This window comes from Ascaphus truei, chromosome 9 (assembly GCF_040206685.1).
Source record: "Ascaphus truei isolate aAscTru1 chromosome 9, aAscTru1.hap1, whole genome shotgun sequence".
Classification (NCBI taxonomy): Eukaryota; Metazoa; Chordata; class Amphibia; order Anura; family Ascaphidae; genus Ascaphus; species Ascaphus truei.
Window position 1 is genome coordinate 49,277,578 of NC_134491.1, and position 15,058 is coordinate 49,292,635.

The window sequence follows — 15,058 nt, forward strand, 5'->3', positions numbered from 1 at the left end:
GGGTTTCTCGCTCTCTGTGCCTTAATAATCGCTGTCCAACACGAAGGTATTCAGTTTAGCTTGCAGGAGAGAGCTTTAGTCTTTGCCAGTCTGATCTTTAGAGCTGTGTCTGCCTTTACCAGCTTGCTCTAGCATGGAATCGGACAAGCAGAAAAAAGCCAAATAGCCGACAATTAATTGTCCAAATAACCCTGTTTAATGCATTAAAATTGACACATCCTCTTCGTACGAGTGCCTCTCTGTCGTCAGAGAGAGGAGATGATGCGAGTGCTGCAGAGACTCTGTCTCCAAGTGTATGGGATCAGGAGAGGTTCCTCGGTCTGCAAAACCAATACAACGAGCATTAACCCCATTACTCACTATAATTACTACAATAACACGGATACATCTTAGCAAATCAACAGCATGGCTGCCAGGCACATAGTAATGTCATGGGGTGGTCAACTCCAGTCCTCAAGGGCCATCTGTGCTGAAGCTGGGACTGCTTGAGCCACCTGCGCTGAAGCAGGGATATCCTGAAAACCTGACCTGTTGGTGCCCCATGAGACCTGGAATTGACCACCCCCACCCTGCACCAGTCACTCACCCTCAGTGCTTCTTGAGTGACGCTTGCGAACATGTGCGTTTCTGCTTCCACTCTGAGAAAACGTTTTGCCGCAGACTGGGCACGGATGGGATTTCACCCCTAGAAAGAGAAGGCCATGTATTAAAATACCAAGCATAGACAACATGGACCTGGGGGAGGCCCAAAGAACGGAGCAGAGAAGGGGGGGTGGAGGGGGAAGAGAAAAGCAAAAAGGTGTAGCAAAGTGCGGTGTAAATACCCGAGTGTACCACCATATGTTTTCGGAGACTGGAATATTCAGCAAAGGAACGGCCGCACCCCTCTCGCTCACACAGAAAGGGCTTTTCTCCTGCGGAAAGGAAACAAGGAGTTGCATAGCATTTTAAAGGGAGCATCGCGGAGAGCAGGGACGGCAAAGCTGCACTCTACCCAACATGTCTGGCACTCACACATCTCAGCAGAAACAAGACTTGTCTATGCAACCAAGACACACACCAGTGTGAATCCGCCGGTGATTCTTTAGGTTCCCTGCAGTGGTAAATTGCTTCCCACAGCCAGGCTCCGAGCACCGGAAGGGCTTCTCCCCATTGTGAGTTCGCATGTGGACTTTCAGTCGCTGCAATACGTAGAAGCTTTTCCCACAGCCTTCGGCGGGGCAGGTGAAGGGGCGATCGTTTCTGAAAATATATAGGATTAGGAAATTAAAAACAAAAACATAATTATGCCTCTTAGAAACTAAAGCTGCATCATAAAAGGCCTGACCTGGTCTGACCTTTACAGCACAAGTCATAACCCTACAATGTGTTCATACAGAAGCACAGCCCAAGCGCGTCTTGTGGGAGAACTACATTCATTATACAGAACACAAACATTTGCAATATGCGCTTATCCAAATATCCATAATTTCCAGATTAAACACAGGATCATTTCAAAGTAATATACATATACAGAAAATATTCAGATGTATACACATTCATACATACCAAAGATCAGGGTTTATACATCAGTAACACTGACACAAACAAACAATAAAACCGTCCCACCTGTGCGTTTTCAGGTGATATTTCAGGTGCGTTGGCCTCACAAAGGACCGGTCACAGCCCTGGAAGGAGCACTGCAGGCGTTTCTCAGCACATGCCAGGTGTGGGAGAGGGAAGGAACTTCTGGTGTCTACCTCCGGAGAACTGCTGAGCACGGTCTCTCCTGCAATACAACAGATAAAAGTCCTGTGTTTCAGGGGAAGGTGGAATTCTTCTTAACGACGACAGTTTCTTCTAGTCCCTCCACGCCAGTACAAACAAATGGAATTACGCCCCTCTCAGTCAAAGAATCAAGTATCAGACTTCACGAGACGCGTTAAAAGCGCCCTGCTCTCCCAGTCACTGCAAAAACAAACACAAGTACGCTAGAGAGGGAACCTTGGACTGGTATGGAAGGCCTATAAGAAATGGAATTATAGTCATTTGTAGTAATCATTCCACTTCTCTGTACAGCCCTCCTATGCCAGTACAAACACGTGGATATACCAAAGACCACCCACCATAGAGTCCAACAGGAAACACCTCTGATCGGATTGGATGTGAACAGAGAGCAGAGTATACAGGCAACAGCCAAGCACACAACAAAGCAGAGCACACAAAGCCATGCAGCGCACAAACCATGCAGCGCACAAAGCCAAGCAGCGCACAAACCATGCAGCGCACAAAGCCAAGCAGCGCACAAAGCCAAGCAGCGCACAAAACAAGCAGCGCACAAACCATGCAGCGCACAAACCAAGCAGCGCACAAACCAAGCAACGCACAAACCAAGCAGCGCACAAACCATGCAGCGCACAAAGCCAAGCAGCGCACAAAGCCAAGCAGCGCACAAACCATGCAGCGCATAAAACCAACACCGACAGTAAATGTCCTAGACCATGCAAATCCTACCTCAACTTGGAGTAATACAAGTCCTCCCCAGAGGATCCCAAACCAATCACACGAGGCAGACCTCGCTTTGGGATACTAGACAGCACCACATTTCCATACCAGTGGCACCCAAATGAGACCGGCGAGCGCCTCTTCAGGCAAACAGGAGGGCAGAGCTTGCCAGCGCATACCCCAACTCAGGGACAGAACGATAACACAACAGCACAGAAACCCACATCTGCTTCCTTTCCACTAATGCAAACAGTGGGTGGCGCAGTGATTGTGAATATATATATATAGTGATAAAAACACAAATAAGTGATTAGTGAAAAGAATGCCGCTCAAAAAAACCCTTTAGTGGATGATCTGTGATTTCCACTTCTTATTGCAGCACGTCTTGGGAAGGCGGGGGAGCGCAGGTTTCAATATGCAATAAATGAAAATGCATACATAGTGCAAATAAAGTTAATTCAAACAATGTGGTGTGGTTATATCTATTGAATGGAGACTCACGTGGTGTCAGATATAATCAGTCATGTCAGAGATCAGTGGCAATAGCTTGACTCTGTGAATGGTAGATGAACCCCACAACTGGATAGTTGGTGTTTCATCAGGATGAACTACACTGTTTAGTGAAACGCGTAGAGTCGCTGTGAGTGACATCATCAGCCAGTACCCGGAAGTATACCGGTTGCCTCCCCGCGAGAAGAGCTGTGTTCCCCAGTGAGTCCACCACAAGAGCTACACGGATCCCATTGACGGATGCCAAGAGAGACCTTGAGAGTGTATGATGCAGAGGACACAGAGGTTCCCCGTTCCGGACGTTCTACAGGTGTGCCAGCCGATTCTGACGGCCCCCGCGGTCCAGAGCGTGGTATCCAAGACGGGGGAGACTGGAGCTGGTGATATAACCCGTTTATTATGTGCCCATTTGCTTTTATGACACCAAGTGTTAATTTTATTGCGTGTATAAGGGTATTATATTGTGTTACGCTATGGAAGCTTCTCTTTCCTTTCTATAACCCCGATTGCTGAGGTTGCTGTGTATGCTGTTCACATTTCACCAACTATCCAGTTGTGGGGTTCATCTACCATTCACAGAGTCAAGCTATTGCCACTGATCTCTGACATGACTGATTATATCTGACACCACGTGAGTCTCCATTCAATAGATATAACCACACCACATTGTTTGGATCAACTTTATTTGCACTATGTATGCGTTTTCATTTATTGCATATTGAAACCTGCGCTCCCCCGCCTTCCCAAGACGTGCTTTCCACTAATCACATGAACGTATTGTGATCGTTGGGACTTAGGGCAAATCTTTTTCCTTGCCCCCCCACCCCCCCAAAAAAAAGGAGCCCAGAAGACTCCCTGCATCAGGTGCACCAGGAAACTACCAAATCTGGGGAGAGACCTTCACAAGTAGTAACTGCAGCGAGGAGGAGAACAGAGAGCCTAACTTCCCATTCATTGGTACGGTCATAGGAGGCAGATAGAGAAATAGAGCTGGTTATCCATATGCAAAGAGCTCCAACGTAGGACCATGTGACATTTTAAAATGTATTAAATAGGCAATCCGTCTAGGAGCAAAGTGCAATAGTGACACTGACATGTTTAAGGGGTTACATAAGGGGGCGAGCGGTGCATTTCATGACCAAAATCTGACAACTATAAGCATGTTTAAATCACTCCCAGCCAGTTTGTAAGCATGGTGCTGAGTTACACTTCCTCTGGCGGCTCCCTTGTGTCTCACGTGAATGTATTCAGTAAAAGCTTGCACAGGCAAAGCTCTCTCCCCCTCCCCTTATCTTTATTGTCTCTCTGATAAGAATAGCAGGGTTACGGGAGTGGTTCTCAACTCCAGTCGTCAAGACCCCCCCTAACAGGTCAGGTTTGGGGGATATCCCAGCAGCTTCAGCACAGGTGGATCCATCAGGGGTCTTGAGGACTGGTTGAGAACCCCTGGGCTAAGTGATAAGAATAGAAGGCTACAGAAAACACTTGAACAAAAGTCACAATATTTGCTGTTAGCATGGTTAGGTTATTTTAAAAAGGAAGCCAATTAGATTGTTACATTGCTTACAACAGGTTTGGGATGAGTACATGACATTGCACCTTAAAGTAAAGGGGTCTCATACCAGGACAGCTGGACTTGGCACTCTTTGCCAGCTGTGCCCGAGTGGCAGCAATGAGACTGTCGTGTGCCAACTCCTGAACCCGCAGGAACCACGGTGTGCTGCTGTCGGAGCAATCGCCGGAAAGGAAATCGTTCCCAGAATCCTCCGCTTCATCCTGAACAAAAACCAGGTGCTCTGCTGAAGATCCTAACCCTTAAAGAGAGAAAAAACAAATCAGGAAACGCTCGAAACGCAAACGGGCATCCGCTGCCACGTTACGGGAAGTAGATAAACCCCACAGAACGTGGCACAAGGGTCGGACTGCGTGGTATTTCCACAGATTGGTGTGCACAAACTGCACAGTTGTAGGGTTTAGGCAGGAAACGTGCTTATTTGGGACTCGGCTGTACATGTTCCAATTGTTTTTTCAATACAAAGCCGCCGCACTTATAATGCGATACCAAAAGCATAAAAAAGGGAAAGGGGAGTTTTATACGAGAAAGCCAATAAAACGGACATGCGTCACGGAGAGGAGATCGTACCTGTCCTGGCAAGGTTCAGAAGGATATAGGAGGAGTTATCACTGGGAGGTAGGTCTTGGAGCAGTGAGGAGGGCTCAGAGGGTGACATTAGCTCACTGGTTTTCTGCACATGTCCTTCCCTGGTGTCTGAACTGTGATCTATGTCCACCTGGAGGCTGCTCAACAAAGCCAAGCCTGGACCCTTAGACGGGACAGCTTGAACCACGGGAGCAACTATCACAATCAGAAAACAACATCATTTACTAATCAGGAATATATCAGGCTCAAACAAATGCCGGACACCTTTCATGTTCAACCATCTAACAAGTTCTCATGACACACACACTGAAAATTAATAGGATTACCTGGCAATAGTAACGAGCCACATTCTGAGCTCTCAGAAACAGGAAGGAGGGACAGACAGGCCAAATCTTTGGATTCAGTCCCCACAAGTCTTTCTCCCAGTGGAATGGAAGTGTTCTGTACAAATTCAACCAGCAGCTGCAACCGAACAGAATACAAAGCTCAATGTGGAGAATAAAAACGGTAATAAACACAGCGGAGAGAGACGATCTAATGAGGGACGGGGGGAGAGACGATCTAAGGGGGGGGGAGAGGTGATCTAAGGAGGGGAGGGGGGAGATCTAGGGGGGGAGAGGCGATCTAATAAGGGGGAGATCTAATAAGGGGGAGAGGAGAGGGGAGATCTAATAAGGGGGTGAGAGGGAGATCTAATAAGGGGGTGAGGGGGATCTAATAAGGGGGTGAGAGGGGGATCTAATAAGGGGGTGAGAGGGGGATCTAATAAGGGGGTGAGGGGGATCTAATAAGGGGGTGAGAGGGGGATCTAATAAGGGGGTGAGAGGGGGATCTATTAAGGGGGTGAGAGGGGGATCTATTAAGGGGGTGAGGGGGATCTAATAAGGGGGTGAGAGGGGGATCTAATAAGGGGGTGAGAGGGGGATCTATTAAGGGGGTGAGAGGGGGATCTATTAAGGGGGTGAGGGGGATCTATTAAGGGGGTGAGGGGGATCTAATAAGGGGGTAGAGGGGGATCTAATAAGGGGGTAGAGGGGCATCTAATAAGGGGGTAGAGGGGCATCTAATAAGGGGGTAGAGGGGCATCTAATAAGGGGTAGAGGGGAATCTAATAAGGGGGGGGCGAGGGGAGAACTAATAAGGGGGGGCGAGGGGAGAACTAATAAGGGGGGGCGAGGGGAGAACTAATAAGGGGGGGCGAGGGGAGAACTAATAAGGGGGGGCGAGGGGAGAACTAATAAGGGGGGCGAGGGGAGAACTAATAAGGGAGGGCGAGGGGAGAACTAATAAGGGAGGGCGAGGGGAGAACTAATAAGGGAGGGCGAGGGGAGAACTAATAAGGGAGGGCGAGGGGAGAACTAATAAGGGAGGGCGAGGGGAGAACTAATAAGGGGGGGCGAGGGGAGAACTAATAAGGGGGGGCGAGGGGAGAACTAATAAGGGGGGGCGAGGGGAGAACTAATAAGGGGGGGCGAGGGGAGAACTAATAAGGGGGGGCGAGGGGAGAACTAATAAGGGGGGGCGAGGGGAGAACTAATAAGGGGGGGCGAGGGGAGAACTAATAAGGGGGGGCGAGGGGAGAACTAATAAGGGGGGGCGAGGGGAGAACTAATAAGGGGGGGCGAGGGGAGAACTAATAAGGGGGGGCGAGGGGAGAACTAATAAGGGGGGAGAGGGGAGAACTAATAAGGGGGGAGAGGGGAGATCTAATAAGGGGGGGAGAGGGGAGATCTAATAAGGGGGGGGAGAGGGGAGATCTAATAAGGGGGGGGAGAGGGGAGATCTAATAAGGGGGGGAGAGGGGAGATCTAATAAGGGGGGGGAGAGGGAAGATCTAATAAGGGGGGGGGGAGAGGGGAGATCGAATAAGGGGGGGGAGAGGGAAGATCTAATAAGGGGGGGGGGAGAGGGGAGATCGAATAAGGGGGGGAGAGGGGAGATCGAATAAGGGGGGGGGGGAGAGGGGAGATCTAATAAAAATGCATGTGGCAGAATGCAGCACTTACCTCTGGTTTGGACTGCAGCTCATCTGATAACATTGGCACAGCTCCGGCACACAGCAGATCATACAGCGGATCCCACAGATTACCTGATCCAGAAAAGGGAGAGGAATCACAGGAACCGAACGGAGATCGGCCAGTGTTACCCGCCCCCTCCGGGGCACCGGCCCCGTGTTACCCGCCCCCTCCGGGGCACCGGCCCCGTGTTACCCGCCCCCTCCGGGGCACCGGCCCCGTGTTATCCGCCCCTCAAACACACCTCAGCTGTAGGTACAGTGAGTAACCCCCGCCTGGTTCCGGGTCTTCCGTTACTGGCTTCACACTGACTATTTACATCGGCCCCGGCTGCAAACTTCTTATCTACGGAAGCCGGGAGAAGACAATCTTATCCTGCCTGTTTGTACGGAGACCGGAAGGCGACACTTCTCGTCTGTTGCTACGGCGGCCGGGGAGGGCCAGGTTTCCCTTTGCGTTCCGTACGGAAGCAGTCCTGTCCCGGGTGACTTTGCCGCGGTCACCATGCGCCTGTTCCCCGGTCTCCTTATCGCGCACGGCAGGGTCACCCGGCGGATCGGCCTCGGGCCCCGCTCCAGGCTGGATCTCCTGCGGAACCTGCTCACAGGGTTAGTCCGGCACGAGAGGATCGAGACCACGTGGGCCCGGGCGGACGAGCTGCAGGTGTATGCAGAGAAGGTAGGTGTGTGTGTCTCTGTCTGTAGAGAAGGTGTGTGTGTGTGTGTGTGTGTGTGTGTGTGTGTGTGTGTGTGTGTGTGTGTGTATATATATATATATATATATATGTGTATGCAGAGAAGGTAGGTGTGTGTGTCTCTGTCTGTAGAGAAGGGGTGTGTGTGTGTGTGTGTGTGTGCAGAGAAAGTGTGTGTGTGTGTGTGTGTGTGTGTGTGTGTGTATATATATATATATATATATATATATATATGTATATGTGTATGCAGAGAAGGTAGGTGTGTGTGTCTCTGTATGTATAGAAGGTGTGTTTGTGTGTGTGTGTGTGTGTGTGTGTATGCAGAGAAGGTAGGTGTGTGTGTCTGTCTGTAGAGAAGGGGTGTGTGTGTGTATGCAGAGAAGGTAGTGTGTGTGTGTATGTATTTGTATGCAGAGAAGGTGTGTGTATATCTCTATAGAGAAGGTGAGTGTGTATATCTATAGAGAAGGTGAGTGTGTGTATCTATAGAGAAGGTGAGTGTGTGTGTGTCTATAGAGAAGGTGAGTGTGTATGCAGAGAAGGTGTGTGTCTGTCTAAAGAGGTGTGTATGTGTGTCTATAGAGACAATCATGAACTAAAAGCCTATGTGACTACAGACCGCGGATACAGATACCGAATGATGGTTAAAACTTGTCCCCTAATGGAAACTTTCACTACTATTGTCACTCAGACAGGAGGCCCTAATGTGCAAAACTGCAGGATTACTGTTTGATACCGTACATTTAGAGTTTGAGTGCCTGTGTCCTGTTGCCAATACAGCTTTCATTGCAGCTGTAGGATGCCACTGCAAGGTGTTTTATAGTCCAAACATCTTGATGTCATTGACCCGAACTCAGTCTTCTGCTCCCTGCATTACCGTGTTCTGGCTATTTTCATACTGGGGGGAGTTATGCATGACCATAGACACTATGTATGTTGTCCCTATTCCATATATCGTACATGCAGCTACACACACTGTGCATATATTCTATACATACACCACGTGCGCACACATACATAAACTATATATCTCTATACATTACATTCATTACATACATGCATTATTTACACACATATACACGAGAGACACATGATTAGATGGTGTATGTGCTGTTGGGATTCCACCCCAGAGGTGGCTGCTGCTGACAATTGTAAAGTGCATTAGACTTGAAAGGTCCTTTGTTTTACTTAAACAGGAAGCTGTCCACATATTTGTAACTAGGCAAAAATGGGACATGCACCCCAAACTAGTGCTGAAGTACTGCTGGCACAATAAAGTCTTTAGATCCTTAAAAAAAATCAATTAGATGAGACAGAACAGAAAAGCTATATTTTCATATCAATAACCAAGTCCCATATGTTGGTGTGGACATGCAAACAGGCTGGGGGGAGGGGTAATAGATGAAGGAGGGAAATGGAGACACTGAAGTGCCCACCGTAAGTGAGGAGTCTAGTAAACCCCCACCCTCCCTACAATCCAAGCGCACTGACGCGTTTCGTTCCGATAGGAACTTTGTCAAATACGCTTTGACAAATTTCCTATCGGAACGAAACGCGTCAGTGCGCCTGGTTATTATACTTCAGTTTTTATAATTAAATTGCTTATTTTTAATTTTTTTTACAAGTTGCGTTTGGTAATTTGAATTAGCAGCGCGCCGCCTTCCGAGCGGTTTTGCCACATATTTGTAAGGATTACAATTTTATTTATAGCAATATATCATTTCTGCGACACCTGCCGACTTGTTCCCTATAGATTCTGCCTGTCCTGGCAGCTGCCCCTTCCACACCCGGCTCATACGGATCAGAAGCTGCTTTCTCTAGCGCTTGCTGCACCAGACGTAGGGTTACCAGATGCCCCGTTTTATCCACACATACTTTGTAGGGGCTGTGACGCCATCCCGGTGGATTTCTGACGAACAGGCTGGGGGTGCTCTCTCGCAGGCCCCGTTTAGGGGCATCTTCAGTAGTACTGTGAGGGAAGGTACTCTTTTCCCCACCCAAAGAGAAGTGCGGACGGGCTGCATCCTGCTTGGCTCCCTGTCTGTGAGATCGCTATGGAGGGAAGGAAAAGTCACCCAGGGTTGGGGATGTTTGAATGGGGACTCTGTGTGAGGGAGGGGTATGTTACAGAGTGGGAGGGGGGCTGAACTCCAAAAATGACCCCATTTGTTTGTGGGAGAAAATGCTGCTATGGAGCATATTCGGCCAATTCAACAACTACCTCAAATGTAACATGCCCATGTGGACGGGCCTCCCACCACTTGTCCCGATGGGGCCTTGTTCATATAAACTTCACTCGCCTCTCTCTGTGCCGCCATTGGTTATCAGAATGTTGGTACAAGGAATCTCTCCTCCTCCTTTGCTCCATGCTGAGCAATGAATGATAACTCCTCCTGGCTTCAGCATTTATAGTTCACCAACATTCAGCGTATTATGATGCCTTGGTGAGCTCACGTGATCTCACACTGCTGTGGTCCGCTGCCTGGCTATCTAAAGGCTGGCTGTGTTTTGGCCAATGTGTGTTGGCTACTCCACGCGAATGGCAGCAGGTGCAACTTAGCCACACCCTCCCATTCTGATGTCACTGATGATTTCACAATGTTCTGCTCGGTTGAATTCCTACTGTATTAATTAAATAGAAATAGCCGTGTTAGTCCAGTCCCGATAGTGCAGACTAAATGAGTGCGCCAGTATTGGGTGATGCCAATCGTTAATCCAAATAAGAGGTATCACCTTATACTGAAGTTCTCCTTTTCTGGACTATTCCTACATTAATAACACGGAGCCTGGGGGCTCTTGCAGGTGTCTGTATAAAGGGTTTTCTAAATAGACACAAGGTGGCTAGTTAGATAAATAAGAGGAGGGTAAGATGGTATTATTACCACAATACAAACCCCAATGGGGAATCCACAGTATTGCAAAGAGTGTAAGTAAACAAATCAGATAAACGGAGCCATTCCATGTTGGATATTTATAGCGTTTATTTGTAAAAATTAAAAATACCTTTTCATAGAGAAGGTAATAAACATAGAAAGGATAAAAAATACCTGAAGAGAAAATAAGTAAATGAACAAGTTACACAGTTGCGTGGACTAATAATAAGTCATGAAGCGGGTAGGTTGGCACCAAGCTGAGTAGTATTTTGTAGTAATCTTTACATATGATCAGTCTCGGTGTTGATTCACATACACACCATAGGCTGTTATTTCCGCGTAACGCCGCCTCCTGTGCCATCTGATTACTAGTACCTGTGGTTCAGCATTAACCTGTACAAGCGGTGTTCATGAATACACCAAGCTGACCACATACAGTTTCATTGCACAGCCAAGGAGTTTATTAATACACCTGGTAACTTCTCAACTAAGGTGCTCATAAAGACACCAGGTATTGACCGTGTAACTGCCAGCTGCCTATCCATGTGGCTATTTCGCTTTGGGTTTTAATAGCAACTTTAGTGCTTATTAACACCACGCTGACTATCTCAGCTGTTAACCCCTCAAGCCCTGGTGTCAATATACACACCCGTGCAGCTACCAAGAAAGTGCGACCTATCATTTAAATTGCCAGCTTTACTATCGTATTAAGCGACACGAAGCCATGCTGCTTGTTCCACGGTTTTATTAAAACTCTCGGGTAGGGGGTAAAACGGGCACCTCCACGGCGCTCCTGTGTTCACTTCTATGGACTTTACCATTCACTTACCTGGTAACGTTCTAGGTTAAGCAAACCATCGGTGTGTCTGTACAAGCTTTGGTACACCCGGAGCTGCCTAACCTACCAGGTTCCCTGTATGCAGACACGATCTCCCCCTGCGGCGAGTCTGGTCCTCGCTGGACATATTGGATTCACCGTTCACTGCTCATACACCCGTCTGGTACACAGACACTCGCCATAGTCGGGCCTATTAACCCTGTGCATACATCCTGGGTAGCCGACATTGTATAGCTGCCACTACCTTTACCTACCCCCATCTCTGGATAGAAGCCTGTCATGTATACCAATATATCCTGTACCAGAGTGAGAGTACCAGTTTAATCATCGTTTTATTACACATCACTCTACCAGGGATTAATCGTCCATGTGCTGTTTGTTATTTTGTTTTGTCCACTTATATTTTATCCCACATTAACCATTAAAAGTTGCGTTTCAACGTGCTCATATTTACATGTTGGCGAGTGCTGTACCACAGGGGCCTTTTTACTTGCTTTGGCAAGTTGTTTTGTTCCTCATATCTATACCACCGGCACCAGAAACTTGGCACAGAGCAAGAGCTCTCCCCTCCTCCCCCCCCCTCCTACTCCCCCTCCCCAACTCCCCCCCCCCCCCAACTCCCCCCTCCTTCATTAACACAATGTCAAGTCACGCCTGAAATCTCCCTCCTCAGCAGAGCGCTTGGTTAAGTAAGGCTGGGGCCATAGAGGGGTTGTCAGTGCTGGACCGCGCTGACGCTGAGGCTCGCCTGCTGAAATCTGCGCGATTTCATGCCCATGCAGGCGAGCCAGCGGGCGCGATCGGGAGACTGAGGGAGGCGGGGCAGTGACGTCGCTGGGCCAATGGCCCGCGACGCACCGACGTCAACGTCACGGCGCCGTGACGTTGACGCTGCTCCGCGCTGATTGGATGTTTTCAGCCGACAGCACTCTGAAAAACAGTTTGGCTGTCGGCTGAAAAATCCAGCGCCCCAGCACGCCTGCGGACGCTCGCGTGAGCCCCCTCTAAAGACATCCTCATGGAGGATGCAGGGGCTCAGCGCGGAGCGTCCGCACTGCTCAGCGCGGCTTGTCCTTCTATGGCCCCAGCCTTAGACTTGAGGCTTCTGCTCACCCTCCTGATCTATTTACTTGCGCCGTCAAATATGTTCTATACTGTACTCGCTCCTTTGGTTTCTATACGTGTCCTGTTACTCCATTTGGATTGTAAGCTCCGTAGATCAGGGACTCTATAATGCCTATTGTTTAACTTCCTGTTTAACGCACTTGTGAACCTTTTTGTATAGTATCTCCCTGTATTATAATTCTTTGAAGTGCTGCACACACGGTGGGGGTTTGTACATAGACACGCATGCACACACGGTGGGGGTTTGTACATAGACACGCATGCACACACGATGGGGGTTTGTACACGCATGCACACACGATGGGGGTTTGTACATAGACACGCATGCACACACGATGGGGGTTTGTACATGCATGCACACACGATGGGGGTTTGTACACGCATGCACACACGATGGGGGTTTGTACACGCATGCAGACACGATGGGGGTTTGTACATAGACACGCATGCACACACGGTGGGGGTTTGTACATAGACACTTATGCACACACGATGGGGGTTTGTACATAGACACTTATTCACACACGATGGGGGTTTGTACATAGACACTCATGCACACACGATGGGGGTTTGTACATAGACACGCATGCACACACGATGGGGGTTTGTACATAGACACGCATGCACACACGTGGGGGTTTGTACATAGACACGCATGCACACACGTGGGGGTTTGTACATAGACACGCATGCACACACGTGGGGGGTTGTACATAGACACGCATGCACACACGGTGGGGCTTTCTGCATTGTGTCTGTGGAGCATCTCTGACAATCTGCACAATTTGTATCTCTTCCAGATAATTGATTATGGGAAGAGCGGAGATACCAACGAGAAAGCGATGAGGATGGCTGACTTCTGGCTGACTGTATGTGGGAACGCCATTTATTAAGGACATTTGAGGAAATGCTTCTTGGCCAACACATCGTCATATACTAATTCCAGTTACCTTATTTAAAATGAATTAATCGTACATGCATGCGTACATACATACATAGTAATACCTTTTTATATGACCAGAGAGCGCCTCATACACTGAATTCCCATTCTAGTCACTACGAAAGCCCTATATTCTGTAACTCGTTGTTTAGGAGATATCAGTATAATGTTAAATAATCATGCCGTTCAATGTTGAATTACTTTATACATACACCTCCTTTTATAAATGCTATAAACCTTATTTCAGAAAACTATTCAGGGGTGTCAATCTCCAGTCCCCAAGGGCCACCAAGAGGCGGGGTTTTTGGGATATCCCTGCTTCAGCACAGGTGATTGAATCACTGACTGAGGCACCTGTGCTGAAGCAGGGATATCCCTAACACCTGACCTGATGGTGGCCCGTGAGGACTGGAGTTGGCCACCGCTGCTGTAATTATTCTCTCTTTCCAGAAACCGAAATTAACCCTTCATGGTACAGCTGAGCATCTTGTCATTTTTCTTCCAGGAGAAAGATCTGATTTACAAGCTCTTCCAGACGCTGGCGCCCCGCTTCAGTTCCCACACCCGTAATTACACCCGCATGTATCGGATACCCAACAGAGAGAATCTGGACCGCGCCAAGATGGCGGTGATTGAATACAAGGGGAATCCGTTACCCCCGCTAGTAGTCCGGAAGAGGGATAATGACAACACCCTCTTAAATCAGCTACTTAAGGGTTACAGTTTGGAAAAGGCCACCCAGGCCTCCCCAAAAACAGACGGTGGGACCCCAATCTGAATGTCTTCCAGAGAATACACGGACCCTGCTTCATGTATGTTACATGTAGCTGTACCTGAGATTGTGTCATTAGATCAGTGTTTCCCAAACCTCTGCTCGGACCCGCGACCACACCAGGTGTCTGAGACAACCGCCTGGCATTCTACTAATATGCGAGGGCGTTGGTCCTTCCCCAGACCCGGTGTCTGCGGCACGAGGAGAGGTTTGGGAAACGCTGCATTAGACTTTGGTTTCTGTCCGATTCTCCGGTATATTTTTTCCTTTGCACGCTTTGTTCTGCGTGACGGACCCTGGTAACCGCGCCGCAATCTTTGGCCGAGATCCGCAAAAATTGTACTTTGACTTTTGTACAATAACGTCGCTGGGCGTCCGGTGTGTGGTGTTTTTTATAATTCCCAATAAAGTATGTTACATGAAAGAAATGCATCTCCTCTTCCAGCAGCCTGTGCGTCCTGTGCAGCCTGTGCAGCCTGTGCATCCTGTGCATCCTGTGCGGCCTGTGCGGCCTGTGCATCCTGTGCATCCTGTGCATCCTGTGCGGGCTGTGCATCCTGTGCGTCCTGTGCATCCTGTGCGGCCTGCGCATCCTGTGCGGCCTGCGCATCCTGTGCGGCCTGCGCGGCCTGTGCATCCTGCGCGG

General features: G+C 48.8%; 2 protein-coding genes across 2 annotated transcripts; one reads left to right on the forward strand and one right to left on the reverse strand.

The window, feature by feature from the left end:
- Window positions 1-173: 173 nt before the first annotated feature.
- On the reverse strand, window positions 174-7,802 carry ZNF410 (zinc finger protein 410). The gene is made up of 10 exons (XM_075614737.1): window positions 7,415-7,802; window positions 7,162-7,244; window positions 5,482-5,617; window positions 5,138-5,350; window positions 4,617-4,808; window positions 1,609-1,768; window positions 1,061-1,242; window positions 825-914; window positions 587-685; window positions 174-320 (listed from the first exon to the last, which is right to left on the reverse strand). Exons 2-10 carry the CDS (start codon window positions 7,192-7,194, stop codon window positions 196-198), a joined length of 1,230 nt encoding a protein of 409 aa, XP_075470852.1. The 5' UTR covers window positions 7,195-7,244; window positions 7,415-7,802; the 3' UTR covers window positions 174-195.
- MRPL17 (mitochondrial ribosomal protein L17) lies at window positions 7,575-14,840 on the forward strand. The gene is made up of 3 exons (XM_075614740.1): window positions 7,575-7,848; window positions 13,501-13,569; window positions 14,146-14,840. The coding sequence occupies exons 1-3, from the start codon at window positions 7,675-7,677 to the stop codon at window positions 14,416-14,418; spliced, it is 516 nt and encodes a 171-aa protein (XP_075470855.1). The 5' UTR covers window positions 7,575-7,674; the 3' UTR covers window positions 14,419-14,840.
- Window positions 14,841-15,058: the final 218 nt, after the last annotated feature.

What these genes read in the sequence shown, in the direction of transcription:
- MRPL17 (XM_075614740.1), top strand. Translation starts at nt 7,675, where the DNA reads ATGCGCCTGTTCCCCGGTCTCCTTATCGCGCACGGCAGGGTCACCCGG. An exon ending in TGCAGGTGTATGCAGAGAAG is followed by an intron (nt 7,849 to 13,500) that starts GTAGGTGTGTGT and finishes TATCTCTTCCAG; the next exon opens with ATAATTGATTATGGGAAGAG. An exon ending in TGGCTGACTTCTGGCTGACT is followed by an intron (nt 13,570 to 14,145) that starts GTATGTGGGAAC and finishes TTTTTCTTCCAG; the next exon opens with GAGAAAGATCTGATTTACAA.
- ZNF410 (XM_075614737.1), bottom strand. Translation starts at nt 7,194, where the DNA reads ATGTTATCAGATGAGCTGCAGTCCAAACCAGAG. An exon ending in TCTGAACCTTGCCAGGACAG is followed by an intron (nt 4,809 to 5,137) that starts GTACGATCTCCT and finishes TCTCTCTTTAAG; the next exon opens with GGTTAGGATCTTCAGCAGAG. An exon ending in TATCACCTGAAAACGCACAG is followed by an intron (nt 1,243 to 1,608) that starts GTGGGACGGTTT and finishes ATATATTTTCAG; the next exon opens with AAACGATCGCCCCTTCACCT.